Below are 15,127 nucleotides of genomic sequence, written 5' to 3'. Positions count from 1 at the left end.
CTTCTCCTCTCGGTGACATCGGTGGCTGTAGCGAAGCCGCTGTGGTCGTTTGAGTCCTGTCAGTGTCACAAAGCCGGCTCCGTGCGGCCGACGGTTTGCCCAATGTGGTCCCGCCGAAACCAAACGCAGCTCACGGTGGCTTAGTCTCCATTGTTATTTCAATCCCAGACTTGTCACACTCTTCTCTATGTTACTCATTAGGCCTTGGTTAAATCTTTACCTGCTCCCTTCACTGTTAAACCCTGCAGAAATATAGAAGAATAGGATGGGATAGGATTGTTTCTGCAAGTAATTAAAAAGCATTACTAGTTGTTAAATGCCAAAATTAAGGCCTGAAAATGCATTAAAAAAACATTACATTTGATTTAAACTTAAATCTTCTTGGGAAATTGTGATATTGCTCAAGAAAGTTGCAGGTTTGGCTGAAAATGTGCACATTTTTTTGCTAAAAGTTTCCCATTTTGTTCAATTTGCTTGTGAATACTGACATTTTCCCATAGTCCTCTGTTTGATGTAATGTCACAATAAATATGTACAGATTTGGAGCACTAAAATGATTGCATTTGGGCATTAAAATGCCATGAAAAAAGCATTACATTTGACCTGCTGCTGCCTGTATAAACTCTGTTTTGACTCAAATTAACCAAACTAGCAATGTAATGACTGTTTTTCTGCTTTTTTTTGCTGATTCTTGGTCAAATTTGTATGAGATTGTCCATAAACTAAATTGAAAAAGATCTTCTTCTTCTTCTTCTTCTTCTTCTTCTTCTTCTTCTTCTTCTTCTTCTTCTTCTTCTTCTTCTTCTTCTTCTTCTTCTTCTTCTTCTTCTTCTTCTTCTTCTTCTTCTTCTTCTTCTTCTTCTTCTTCTTCTTCTACTTCTTCTTCTACTTCTTCTTCTTCTTCTTCTTCTTCATCTTCTTCTTCTTCTTCTTAGTATAGCTATAAAAGAGCATTTTCTCTTAATTTCATCCCTAAATGTTCCGTATTTGGCGTGCCCTTACCCCCTCTCCCTCCGCCCTGTCTGCCGCTGCCGCTGCTGCTAACTGATATGTCAGAAAATCAATTAATTACTTTGAAGCGGCAGTTAACTGCATCCGCACAATAGGCCTCATGAATAATAGAGCAGCTAGCGCTCGTCGCTAACTACAGGCAATCGCTAACTCCCCTCCGCCGCGCGCCATCGACAACATCCGCTTCAATATACGTCTGCGGAGACGGGGCTTCGGCCAGGTGTCCACGAGTCAAACCCAGGAGGGACTGAAGACAGACTGAGGCGCATTTAGCTCTGGGATTATATGATTTTAATGAGACTTTTTGGTCCAGAGATCCAACTAACCTGTCATTAAATACATTTATATCCAGAAGCATTAACATTGTCAGGCATTATTTGAAACAAAAGATTCAAAATTTTAGACAATTAGAGCGGATTAGAGTTATGCACTACAAAAAGTAAATATCAAGCATTGGCTTAAATGACTTGAATTGAGGAAATGTATCTTGTTTTGAGCGGTTTTCACTCATTTAGACACTTTTCCAGATCGGACCAAGTTTGCTTTGCTTGTTTGAGGACATTTCAGACCAGTTCTAGGGTAAATCGCTTGAAATAAGAAAGTAAAATTGCCAATGAGATGAGACCAATTTTCTTACCCCATTGGCATAGAAAATGACCTGAAATAACGACGAAATGTATCGAAACGAGTCAGAAACATCTCAGAACAAGTGAAATAATCCAGGACAAATGCCCAAGAACTTCTTAACTAGTCAAAACAACTAAAATTTGAATTATTGTGCTCAAATTGAGATGTTTATACTGATCTAGTTAATTACTTTTTGCAGTGTGTTAGGTCAAGACAAGACCTTTGATAGTGTAGCACAGCAATATTTAAAGCAGTGGTTCCCAAGTGTGGTCCGGGCCCCCCTGGTGGGCTACTAGGTTACTATAAAACAAGTTCATTGAAAAATATTGATTTTGAAAAGAAAAATAAATGTATTTGCTAATGTACTACTTTAACCTCTCAACCCCCGCCTTAACTCAGCACATTTTCTCCTGTTCAGCTTTACCCAAATCTAAAATGGTACAGCCTGTAGGCCAGTGTAACGCATCATTTGAAAGCTAAGACCTACAAAACTGTTTTTGAAATTTTTGAAGCAAGTTTTTTTTGTGTGTTTTCATCACATTTTGCCTCATTTTTTGTTCCTTTTTCAATGTGTTTTTGTTGCTTTTCTGGCACGTTTTTGACGCTCTTTTGTGTCTCTTTATGTGGCTTTTTCATACCTTATTAATCGTGTTTTTGTCGCTTGTTTATTGTGTTTTTTCGCCCTTTTATTGCGTTTTCCTGGTTGTTTTGACGCTTTCAGCTCACACTGGTCTGGACATTCAAGTCTGCCTATGCTTCTACACGAAGAGGGATAAATAACCTCTGTTGTGCGTCATACTGATATGCCAGCCAAAAACAAACACTTCCTGAAAGCCAAAGTTATGGCCGAGCTGCATGTTACATTATAAACTCTCCATTGGTTTAACATTACACTTAATTTTATCCCAATATAATAGTTTGCTTTGTAAATTATGCAATACCTACATCTATAAGTCAGTGAAACAGTTTTGAAGTGTGTGTTTTGGGTCTTTCAGCTTCTGTTTGATCAATTAATAGACTTTCTTGCTTTACATTTCCAAGGCCTTGTCCTGTTTCTGTCTCTGTGTTAAGCTAAATGTTGAAGTCTTGTGTTTCCGCTTGGTTAGATCCACTTATCCATTCAAACTGCACTAAACGCTGCCTCGGGCCAGTTTCCCCTCCCCTCCTCCCCCCCTCCCCCCCCTCTCTCCGTCCGTCCCTCCTGCCTCCGTCCCATCCTCGCTTTTCGCTCAAAGAATCCGCCTTTAACTAACTTTGACCGTGCGCGTGATGGAGAGAAGCCCCGCTGTCAGAAAATCAATGCTCGCTCAGCGCTGCCCAGGTGAATTATTCAAACGCACCACGGATCCAGGTTTTTTTTGGGGGGCGGCATTAGGAGTTCGTTTGAGGATGATTGGAAAGAGTAGATCAACAAATGGAGCGGGTTTGACAAAAATCGCACAGTGAAGATACTGAACATACTATTGCTTTTACAATCTAAGTAAAAACATGTAATATCAACAAGATTAAATTGCTTCTTTACCCATGAACTTGAGGGTCCATTTTGAGATTGTTGAGAAATACACTTAACTTAACCCAAAGAGTGTCCATGTTACTGTAGCTACTTTACTTTTTAATATGAGGAGGAAAAAGCGACAGTACCAATCAAAGAGTCACCACAAATAAAAGGTCAGACTCTAAAAGTTTGTTGGACGCTTTTAGCTGTGATCGCAGCACTGCATTAATGGTGATGGGAGAGTGTGACCACTGTGTAAAGCCGTCTTCAGCACATCCCATCTCTGTGGGGTTAAAGGAATAGTTCACCGTTTTTCCATACTGAGACATGTTCTTACCTGAGCTTAGACGAGTTGATGCGTACCTGTCTGTGCGTGCCCTCAGTCATGCAAAAAGATGTTGTTAGCATTTTGCCTCTACCAGCATATTCCTATAGATCCAAACGGGGTGAAGTTAGAAGCGACCAAGCCCTTCCATGGGCACAAAGACCAGACAGGTACAGTATGTATCAACTCGTCTAAGCTCAGGTAAGAACATGTCTCAGTATGGAAAAATGGTGAACTATTCCTTCCTAAGATTTGGACTCTGTGTCGGTCAAAGCTCCCTGAACCACTCTTTCACAATGTGAGCCTCATGAATCCTGGCATTCAGGATGTTCTGGTCGTGTTGCTGAACGTAGAATTGACCAACTACAGCAAGATCAGAACAGTTACATTCAGGTGGATGAAGATCAGGCTGTCTGTAATTGGGTTTGACGAGCAAAGCATATTCTATAGTAAGACATTTTACAAATTTACCAATAATTATAATGTAAAATACACACTTCAAGACAGAATCAGTGTTGCCATCGCTATACAAAGTGTAAGCAGCACAAATCCCGAATTAGAAGCACTTATTAACTCTTATGATACAATTTTATTTTTATTTTTTTAAGATTGTATGGCTTCCATTGGGAACAAAGTGTCATAAAACATTTTTTTAGCCAGGTAAGATTTAGTTTAATACGGTATTTTCAGTTGGCCTGTCACAAAGGATTTTGAGCCACAAAAATATAGTGATAAACAATATTATTGAAGACCCTTTAAAGCCACAGAAACTAACCCTAAAGCTTAATACATATTAAAGTAAAGCCTTATTTTAAAAGTACTAAGTTGTACAATATTCCTTGAAATACAATGAAATTCAACCTACACAGGGTAAACAATATAGTATTACTTTGGAAAATGTGAATAAAAGTGCAAATAAATGAACAGACGATAAATACTGAGTCCAAAAATGCATTAGTCATTTATTGAATGATAAGTCGACATAGTAATTATCGTGACAGTTCTAATTTTCAGTTTTGTTTAAGCGAAAACAGCGACAGTAAGTTGTAAAGATTTTTAAATTTTTTGCAAACTGAAAGTTGATCATAAATAGGTCACTTGTTTCTTTACTGAAAACAGACTAAACCTTGAACTAACTAACAGTAAATCTATATCTCGTGTACATCTATATAGTTTGATAGCTGCAATAAGGAAGAATGGACCATGCACGATTGGAAAGCCAACAGTGTTATTACAGAGTGGTGCGTAAATCAATTAATGTCAATGGAGATGTCCAATCAACTTTATCTAACGCTCCCATACCCTCGGGCTGTGTCCCCGGTCCTGGCGCTGCGCTGAAAGTGTTCGCATGCTAACTAACCAAGGAAATTTACACATCCAATCTTCATCAGAGTGGAAAATATATCACCCAATCGTCTGCTTACGAAAGAACCACAAAAAGTCCCAAACGAGCCGATGAATAAATCAGCAGGACGAGTCGCCGGGCGGAGTTCGCAGCAGAGCGGCAACGAACGGGACCGCTAATGGCATCTGCATTCGGGCGCTGACCGCAGTATGGCGACAAATGCGCGGCGAAGAAGGCGGGAGAGGCTTTTTGCATGAATCCAGTGTTAACCGCAGGGCTAGGGGGACCAAGATGGCGGCCGCGCACGCTGACGACATTAAGGCGAAACATCGAGAAGTCGCGGGTTCTATCGACCGGGAAATGGCACTTCGCTGTACGCGGTTTGGAGGCGGAGGTTGGCGGAGTTCGCGCGCTTCGGGAGAGGTTAGCATCAGGAAGTTAGCGAAGGGAGAACGGCGTAAGTGGGTGTTCGGGTGGGAAACTTTTGAAGATGAACGTCTGGATTTTTTAAGTGGAGTCTCGATCTTTAAAGTTTTGTCAAATCGCTTTGGTCTAGATGCCAAGAAGTTTCAACTTTGCCGCACTACAAGGCCAAATTAGCTATAGCTTGTGCTTGAACTAAGGCGGTGCTTTAAAGCAGTGGTTCTCAACCTTTTGGAGCCGCAACCCCCAATATAACAGTTAAAGGGGTTCGTGACCCCCCGCCCGGGTCACACTGTGAGAAATCGGAACATTAATCTACATAATTCTTAAAAAACAAAGACAAAACCAAATGGCTAAAATAAAATTAATCAAATTATGAACACATAATGGCACTCTGGTAAAATAGCACACACATGCCACATTAAAATATTACAATATATACTAAAAAAAAGTAGGTATATTTTATCTACATGATCTGGCGACCCCCCAAATTTGTCTCGCGACCCCCTTGGGGGTCCCGACCCCCAGGTTGAGAACCACTGCTTTAAAGGGACTATATTGAGTTTAAAAATGTTAAAATTAAGTATTTTCCTCCCCCAACAATGTCCTAACTCAAAAAGGTGTTTATTCGGGTCTGAAGTGCCGTCATGCACAAGCTTAATATAGAAGCTGCAGTTACACATATGACCTGAGGTGGCAGTAGTGAGTATAAAATGGCTATCTTTCATCTAGCCCCTTTAAGTGGCCCAAAAGAAGTGCTGGTACTCTATTTTTGGCTGTGCAAATACAATTTTATGTCTAAGTGCCAACCTATGGCCTATTGATAAGCTACAACGTAGTCCAGGGTCTAAAACTGTGGCCTCATGTCGCAGATTTTGCAGAATAACAGCCGAAAAAAAAAGCCGAAATACACTTATTTAAAAAGATCACACTGATAAAGCCTAAATGTAGCCAAAACGCTACTTAAAAGCAATGAAAACATCACAAAAACACGGCAAAAAAAGCAGTGAATACGTGACAAAAATGAGACACAAAAGCAGGAAAAAATGTCATAAATGTGGCAAAAACAGCAATGAAAAAAATCAATGAAACGTGATGAAAATGTTGCTTAAACAAGACAAAAAAGCAATGAACATGTGACAAAGAAAAGCACAACAAAAGCAGCTAAAACCTGATAACAAAAACAAGGAAAAGCGTAGATGAGTTTTGCAGGTCTTAGCTTTCATATGAGGCGCTACCTTGGCCTATAGGCTTTAAGATCTCCAGTCGAGAAGCTTTTAGATTGTGTGATTTTCTTTTGTACAAATTCTCATATTGGCATAGTTTAAGGCCAACGCTTTCATGCTGAGCCACAAATACAAAGATGGAAAGATTGTTGACTTTCAAGTAAAAAAAAAGCAAACTTCTCTAATTCCACATAAGATTTGTCTCCTGTTACATAAAACCCATAGCAAACAGTTCTGTAAAGTGAGTCTAAACTGGGTCTTTAGCCCCGCACTTCACACTTCTGCTTGTCACTTGTCACTTGTTGGCGCTTGTCGTTTGCTCCACTCCTTCCTTCCTGTGCGCCGGCCTCTGCAGCGAAAATAACGATTTCCGTTTGACACACACAGAAACCCTGCAACCTCTTCACCAGAATCTCACTCTCCTCTTTTCTCTCTCTCTGCCTTTTTTTGTGGTTATTTTTTCTAAACGTTGGTCTGTGGCTTCAGCAAATGCGGCTTACCGACAGTTCTGAAATCACGAAATGGCAGTGCAGACAACATCTATTTGTAAAAGTCTTTTTCCAATACATTGATGTACGATGACACTGGCCAAAAACATCATCCTTCAGCAAATTTCCCTAAGCAAAAAGGCGCATGAATTCTGGACCCATATGCAAATTTTAAACATGGACAAAACATTGAGTGTGTTATTTCTGTGGCTTGTATTACATGGTTTACATGCAAAAAGAAATACAATATGTTGAGTGTCAAATGGCTTCCTATTTGATTACGCGTGACTACCAACAATAACAAATGATTAGTGCTATGGACTCTCATGCCCCCGCCATTGTCTTTTTGTTGCTCTTTTGTCACATTTTCATCCTCTTTTTGGTCGCTTTTTTGACACTTTGTTCAAGCAGCTTTTAGATTTGGGTGAAGCCAGTCTGGAGAGTGTGCTTAAGACAGGGGGTAAGAGGTTAAGCCAGCGATTTTGCAGAGGCCATGCTGATTTTAACTTTAGTATGATCAAGTGCGATGCTAAATCTGCACATAACATCCATCCTAAACCTATATGTTTTTTTTTTTTTGAAAGCCATACTGTGTGATATTTTAGCCAAACCATATGTAAATATTCAAGCATTTATTGGTATGAAAAAACATCTGTGTCAGTGTGTGAGCCGCCTCTCCTCAGACCTCGTCTCCATGGCGATGCTGCCCTCTCTGCTTTGACCATAAATGCTTTACTTTGAAAACCTATTGCATAAGCATAGCCGAGTACACTGCAAGAATTAATCTTGAAATAAGTGAATTGTTGCTTTTACTTTAATTTAAAGGGATTAGATGGAAGTTGTCATTTTTATACTCGCTACTGCCACCTCAGGTCTTGCATGTAACTGCAGTCTCTATATTGAGCTTGTGCATGACGATGGAAATTGTTGGTGTTTCAGTGCAGGATATTAGCTGCAGTTGTGGTGAAAAGGGCTGGGCTCATTCTACACATTTCTACCCACATTTATTAGAACATTGCTGGAGCAAGAAGGGGGTAGAAAATACATCCTTTTAACATTTTTAAACTCTGTCTAGTCCCTTTAAGTGTAAATATCTTGCCCCATGGACAGATTTCTTGAAATGAGCCACTCAAATCAAGGGTGAATTAAGCCAACTTGTTTCAAGAAAATGTCACTTATTTCAAGATGACTTTTTGCAGTGTTAGGAGTATTTTTGACACGGCAGTCTTACTGTATGTTTGGAGTTTTACAGCAGTTACAAGATCTAACCTGAAATGATCTGCAGTGTGGCTTTAGGTGCTAATCATGAAAAACATCTAGCAAGAAAACAATATTTTGGGTATGAAATGAGTTTTAATTTGCACATTATATTTCTCCCCCCAAACCTTTCAGTGTTGATACAGGCCTGGAATAAAACCGGCCCTCTTTCATAGAACCTATGGTCTCCAAGATGATTTTTAGGGGATCAAATTCTTGTCAAAGTGCTCTAAAAATGTGAAAAATACTGTCAAATATATCAAATGTTTTAGTAGATGATGAACATTGGCATTTGTAGAAAGTGATGGTTTACTTTGGCTGACAACTGTCAAGGCCTTGGGCTTTTGATGATGAAGAAAATCATCCCCTGCACCAAACAAACTTACCTAATGCCAACACAGCCAGTTCCATAAAATGACTTTCATACAGCTTATATAAGAACCCAATTGCAGTCTGTGAAATGTAGTCTTCAAAATTATCGTAGTTTCTTCTATAAGAATAAAAGACACTGACTCTGTTCCTATTGAAGCCAAGCCTTAATGCTACTGCGCTAATATGCTATTGTCCCTAAAGTCTGTGCTACCTGTGAATTTTAAGCTCCATTTCTTTCCAAAACCACAAGTGCGTGTTTTCTCCTCTATGATTTAAGCACATTTTGACACATTTATTACGGTAAATTCACATTTTTGAGGCCTACGTCCAAACTTTTAAGTGTTATTGCGTCCCATTTGAATCAGCTTCAGCACTGCTTCCTTTCACAACAGTGTGCCCAGGCCCTGATAACAACAGGCTAAAGCTAAAACTGCAGGTGCAAACTTCAGATAACCCCCCGCAAAATCCACATCGACAACGTCCCGAACGAGCCGCGAGACGGAGCGGGGGCGGGACGCGGCGTAAATCCAACGGACCAATGACAGACGGGAGAAAAACAAGGCGCCCGATGTTAAGAAAGTGGTGATTGGGATGGCAGGGCGTAAACACTCAAAGATATATGGACTGGGAGAGTGAAGAGAGGTGACCTTTGGCCTTTCCCAAAAACAACAAAACAAAGACGTAAATTTCGATGTTGCTAATTGGTCCAGTGGCAGCCTCGCAGAATGGATGTGATGCAACGGACTTTTGTGCACAATGTTTCGCTTGTCCACTCGGAGGGAAGCAGCCGACTCTTTCACATTTCTTAACAAAGAATCGCAGACCTTGGCCTCATCCTGAGTTCTAGTAGGCGATACTGACATGTGGATTAGCCAATCAGAGATGCGGAGTATGATTAAATACACACAGAGAAAGGAAGCCCTGCTGAAGCTTGGTTACACTGATTCAAACGGTGCGCAATAACACTTAAAGTTTGGACGGAGACCTCAAACATTTGAATTTACTGTGATGAATGTGTCAAAAAATGTGTTTAAAGCGGAACTAAGTAAGTCATGCCCCTAGAGGCCATAAACGCCACTGCAGGTGTTGTAGCATGTTACGTTTTTTGCTCATTAATTGTCCATGAGAGAAAATACTGCACTGATAGAAAAGACAAAAGGACAGAGGGATATTGTTCATCCAATTACACAATAGAGATCATTGTTTTCACTCAAACTTGGCTGTAAATACTGTTTAAGGAGTGCTAGCCCACAGTTAGATTTGCCCGTTAGCCTCTTAGCTTCTTCTTTATGATTCCTTTAGTGTGTATTGGCGACTCCAACCCGGTGCAGGAAAGTTGCAATTGTCGTTTTCTGGCCGGAAGCACAAGAGGGAGATGAAAGACCCCCCAATCATTCCATTAACACTTGTATTACCCCCAGAGGGACTACAAAAAGGTTATTAAGGTACACAAGTAAAGGTAAACAAGTTACTTACTGCTTAAGTACTGCTTTAAATCATTCAAATGAAAACGCACTTGTGGTTTTTGAAAATATGGAGGTTAAAAGTCATGGTAAGATAGTACAGTAGAATAAAGGTGCATTATGTAACTTTTTATGTGGTAAAAAAAACATTCATATTTGTGCGTATTTGACCTTTTAGTGACTCAGCCGCTGTATGAGTGGGCAGAATGTCGGCTTTACTTTCCATCTCAGTGGTCTCTAAAACGCTCCAGGATCAACTGTTTGGAAGGTTTTCACTGCTGACGGACCCTATCATCAGAAAACCTTCAAAACAATTGATCCTGTATCGTTGTAGAGACCACTGTGATCGAAAGTAAAGCCGCCATACAGACCCCTTATACAGCCACTGGGTCACTACAAGGTCAAATACGCACAAATATGAAGGTTTTTTTTACCACATAAAAAGTTGCACCTTTATTCTTTCTATAACTTTTTTTGCATCAAGAAAGATTGATTATTATGAAGCCACATCACTGCAATGAGCCTGTAATATAAACTCCTCAAAGTAATCTTATGAAACTAGTTTTGAAAAAAGGCTATATCAACTAGGGCTGAAACAACTAGTCAATTATTGAAATCGTTAAATAACTGTTTTAAATAGTAAAATCATTCATAATTTTCTGGTAAACACAAACTCAAAAAGCAAAAATTAAACAAAAATGTAATGTTTGGTTTTTAAAGTTAGGATATGTAATGTTTTGTACATTGTACATTTCATATCTGTCTGTGTCTCACCCAGTCAGAAAGCAGAATTGGCACTAAGAGCCTCTTACAAACATTTACTTTAACTGTACTCCCTCATCATGTCCTCAAGTGGCGCCACTTTACCTTCATGTGGTAAAAAGTATAAAAAATACAATTTTCATACACTTTTCACAGTCAAGCGATGTATCATAAAATAATCTATCGATTAATCGATTACCAAGGTAATTGTTAGTTGCAGTCTTAATGTCAACACTGAAATGTCTAATGTGCAAATCGAAACTAATTACAGACACAAAGATGTAATGTCTTTCTTTAGAAATGTTTATTCAAAAATCTACTGGGGTTGTTTCAGAGGAAATGCCTTCTGTATGTGCTGCATATAAACGACTGTCATCATTGGATCAACACTAAACTTGTGCGAGAAATAATTTGCTGTGAGGAGAATCCTGGATTTGAAGAGCTCGCTAAGCTGCTTCAAATAAGAGTTGACGCTAATTCTGTTTAATAGATAGTAGTGTTACCGACTTGCAAAGATGAACCAGCACTTTATGTACCATAGACATCTATCATTGTTTGTGTTTGGCATGTCCTCAAGCCGGTGCAGTATCAGTTTGGCCCATGCCTTTAACCGAAGCCCATTCTGTTCCAGATAACCTGAGCCCAGACGGGTTCATCAGACGGAGTGACTGCGATAGCATTTGTGCGCACTTGACCTGAAGCACATGTCAATACAAAGATTTGCATGAGGGAGATAAACAAGCATCGGATTGGTTCAGTTTTTGTACAGTGAATTGGCCAATAGGAAGTGAAGAGCAGAACCTTTCAAATAGAAGCGAGAGACAATGTTTTTGTCACATTTTTGTTGCTTTTTCATCTTGGGTAAAGTCGAACTGGAGAAAATGTGCTTGGTTCAGGCGGGCTTTAAGAAGTTAAATGTTCACAAATGTTTCCACTAATAAACAGCTTATTTTAAAGCTGAACAAGATATGGAAAATCCCCTCTGAAAAAGTCTTTGTAACTGTAATGGTCTAATACATCAACAAAATAAAACCATAAATTTAAACCTGGCTCAAATGACAGACAACTTCCAATACTTTTCTTTCTCATATTCATGTCAGAAACCGACAACAAAAGTTTTAAATTGATATCTCTACATTTAAAAAGTTTCCCTATTCACCTGCAGTATCTCGCATCATGGTCGAAGAGTAAATTACGTATATAATGAAAAAGAGCAAAGTCACGGTTCATTCCTGAGCTGAGCTGGAGGAGTTTGTGAGACCGTTTCACAGCTGGCTCTGATGCAGTGAGAAAGAATCCACCAAATCCTCCTTTTACTCCTTTAATCAATCTGAAAACATGTCTGAAAAATGTCTGAATGACTCAAGGTATTCGCGGTAAAGCCATCACCAATCTGAAACATTTTAGTGTACATACAGTATATCCAAAATGATCCATATTTTGCTGAAAGAGTACGAGAAGCCTGTAGAACCTTTCTGCTCATGCCATAACCAGACTCCCATTGAAAAGTGCAGTTGGGCTGTAATCGGTTATAGCGGTTAGGCTATAGGTTTGTGGCTTATAACCACAACAATTAGCGAGAATGAATGCGCACAAGAAGCTACGCACAAGGCCGGGGATGGCGCCGCAGCTATTACTTTTCTGTCCAGTTAGTTTCCCTCTATGCTATGTTATATTAAACAAATTAGCGGGTTTGTCCGGAATACTTGAATGGGTTACCCAACAAACGAATTAACTAAAAACAATAGAAAAGTAGATAAAGAACCACAGAACAACTCAACTTTAGACTTAAAGGGATAGTTCAGGAATTTTGACAGAGGGCGTCATTTCCTAGTTAGAGTGTTATTGATTTCTGGAGATATATAATTTTAATTAATGCAGTCCTTATATTTGAAGAGTTTTGTGGTGCTAGGCTAGTGCTAGGCTAGCGCATGTCTATGGTAACTCGTAGCCTGCATTAAAAACAGCAAGCCCAGTGCACCTGAGGCAAATCACTTATAACACCAGACTACCCATATAAATGTCTGTGTCGACTGAATAAGGTTTGAAATATAGCCATTTTGCATTTAAAATGAGTTATATTTGAGCAGCATCAGCTTCCTGGTTGTAGCTATGCAGCGGCGGAGTGATCTGCTCCGTTACCTGATCTATTCACCTTATTCCGCCCCGCCCACTTTTGCCACTTTTTGCGTTGTCTCGGCACCTCGTTGTCCAGACACTTCCAGTCGAGTGCGAAGCCCGTTCATTTTAACGGAGAACGAGGGAAAATATTCTCCGCTCAAATCTGATGTTTAGTCGACTGACTTGTGTAAAATGTCCAATGTTCATTTGCACCAACATGTCAACACTGCAGCGTTTCTCTGTGCGGCCGAAAAACGGCTTTGTTTTCGTGTAGTGACTGATTTTATGTGGACTTCTCCAGTCCCATGTTAACACATAGGAGAAAAGGGGCGGGCACAATTCATGGCGGCGCCCACGAGAGCCTCCGGAATAAGGTGAATAGTAGTTTGTTTACCTGCGGCCAGCATTACTACACATGGAATTGACAAAGGAGCTTTCTACAAATCAGATATGGCAACGTTTGGAGGACGAGCCCATGATTTTGAAGAGGTTTTTAATGCAGGCTACTAGTTACCATAGACATGCGCTAGCCTAGCATTAGCCTAGCACCACTAAACTCTTCAAATATAAGGATTGCATGAATTAAAAAAAATTAAAACATCTCCAGAAATCAACAACACTCTGGATAACTAGGAAATGAGGCCCTATGTCAAAAATCCTGAAATATCCCTTTTAATATAAGTTTTTCTAAGGCTGATGTCGATTTTTGGGGATTTTTAATGGCAGTTTCCACTATGCACGGCTGATATGTATGACAAGCACTAATTGCAATCTTTATACTGACCATAGTTTGCACTTATTCATTCTTAAATAGCACTTCATGGGATAAGTTTGATAGGTTGTTCAATGCAGACATGGTTGCAGCCACTTTTTAAACAAATTAGCAAGCAAAACCGCAGCGAAGAATATAGGTCATAAACAGGAAAAGCAGCGCTCACCTTTTCGAAATTCGAACGACGCCATCGACTCAAATATGCTGTTTGACGCCATGAGATCCTGCAACCACAACTGTTGAAACCTGAGAAAAATGACACAACATGTTGTCAAGAATTTCACGAAATAGTTTCTAGGAAGTGTCGGCAATCTCTAAATAACCACAAACCACATGCATGAGTCGCATTAGCTTTTCATTGAATTCAGTTTCTGCTTCTTGAGCATCGACAAGACGGGAATTTGCTCTTTTTTTCAAACGGAAATTTAGACTTTAGTTTCGCTTTCAATTAACCACAACAAATCAGGGCCAAGAGCTGAACCAAGACACAACCAGGACTGAAGGGACTGTCCTCAAAACCATGACAGTCTGTTTCGGGACTAAAGCGTGCAAACTGAAACTATAATCACCATAAAAGTCCTGGTCTCATTTAGTCCTAAACCAGATCTATATCAGGTTTTACCGAGGGCTAAACCAGTGCAAAACAGGGGCTAAACTATTGAAATTAGAGCATCAAACCTTTTACTATCAATGTATTAGATTCTTGTGGAGGCAAATGTATGTAGAGTGATGTAAATGCATGCTCACCTTTAAGATATTGATGAGATTCCTCTTCAAACTTATTGTTCCAAGAGTTCTTTGGCAAAGTCCATCCTTTTATTCTCTCTGGTATCCAAGTGTCTCCTTTTTTGCAAACTTGTATTAAAAACGTTCAGTCCTAGTTGCCCAAATTGCTTCTTTCGTCTGCCACGGTCACTCCTCTTCAATCTTCAAAAAGTTATTGCCAAAATGTTGAAGAAACGATTTTAAAACTTTGCAATTCCGTCCATTCTTGCAGCTTCAAATCCTTCTCCGAGTTGTCCAAATGTCTACCAGTCCCTCCCTATCATTGGAAGTACACTCACTACTACTTCTTCAACTTCTTTGCTCTTTGCGCCGGCGAACTCGAGCTGCAGCACCTGCCTCTCTGACAGTTTGCAGTAGGAAGTTGAGTCGTGGTTTCTTTTCTCTGAGCGGGCGCGTTGCTTTGAGCGGCTGTGGCCAGTTGTTTGCAGAGGGATGAGAGAGCGTGCGGTTGTGGTTTTGTTCAGCCGGGGTTAGACGCTGCGACGGAGGTGAAGGGAACAAGCCCATGAAGGGGAAGACGGTTAGACCACTGACCAGAGAGAGGGCTGTATCAAAGGGTGAGGCTCAGGGCAGGTGACTATAGTATAGTGTGGTCTGGGCGGACACACTTTCTGGGAGGATTCAACGATATTATTGCATTGTTTGAAGGAACCA

The 15,127-nt window shown here is 40.1% G+C and overlaps 2 protein-coding genes across 3 annotated transcripts in view; one reads left to right on the top strand and one right to left on the bottom strand.

Annotated features, from left to right (window-relative positions):
• Positions 1-14,561, bottom strand: part of runx1 (RUNX family transcription factor 1) — a 36,730-nt gene extending 22,169 nt beyond the window's left edge. Inside the window, exons 1-2 of the mRNA XM_079582046.1 lie at positions 14,435-14,561; positions 13,854-13,933 (exon numbers count right to left, since the gene is read on the bottom strand). Coding sequence (XP_079438172.1) covers positions 13,854-13,905 — 52 coding nt within the window. The 5' untranslated portion in view covers positions 13,906-13,933; positions 14,435-14,561. The remainder of the gene's footprint in view (positions 1-13,853; positions 13,934-14,434) is intronic.
• Positions 1-15,127, top strand: part of tgds (TDP-glucose 4,6-dehydratase) — a 305,863-nt gene that overhangs the window by 95,080 nt on the left and 195,656 nt on the right. The gene's annotated exons all lie outside the window — the stretch shown is intronic.

The sequence above is a fragment of the Gobius niger genome (genome assembly GCF_951799975.1).
Source record: "Gobius niger genome assembly, chromosome: 23".
NCBI lineage: Eukaryota > Metazoa > Chordata > Actinopteri > Gobiiformes > Gobiidae > Gobius > Gobius niger.
This window is presented reverse-complemented; position numbering and strand designations above follow the sequence as displayed.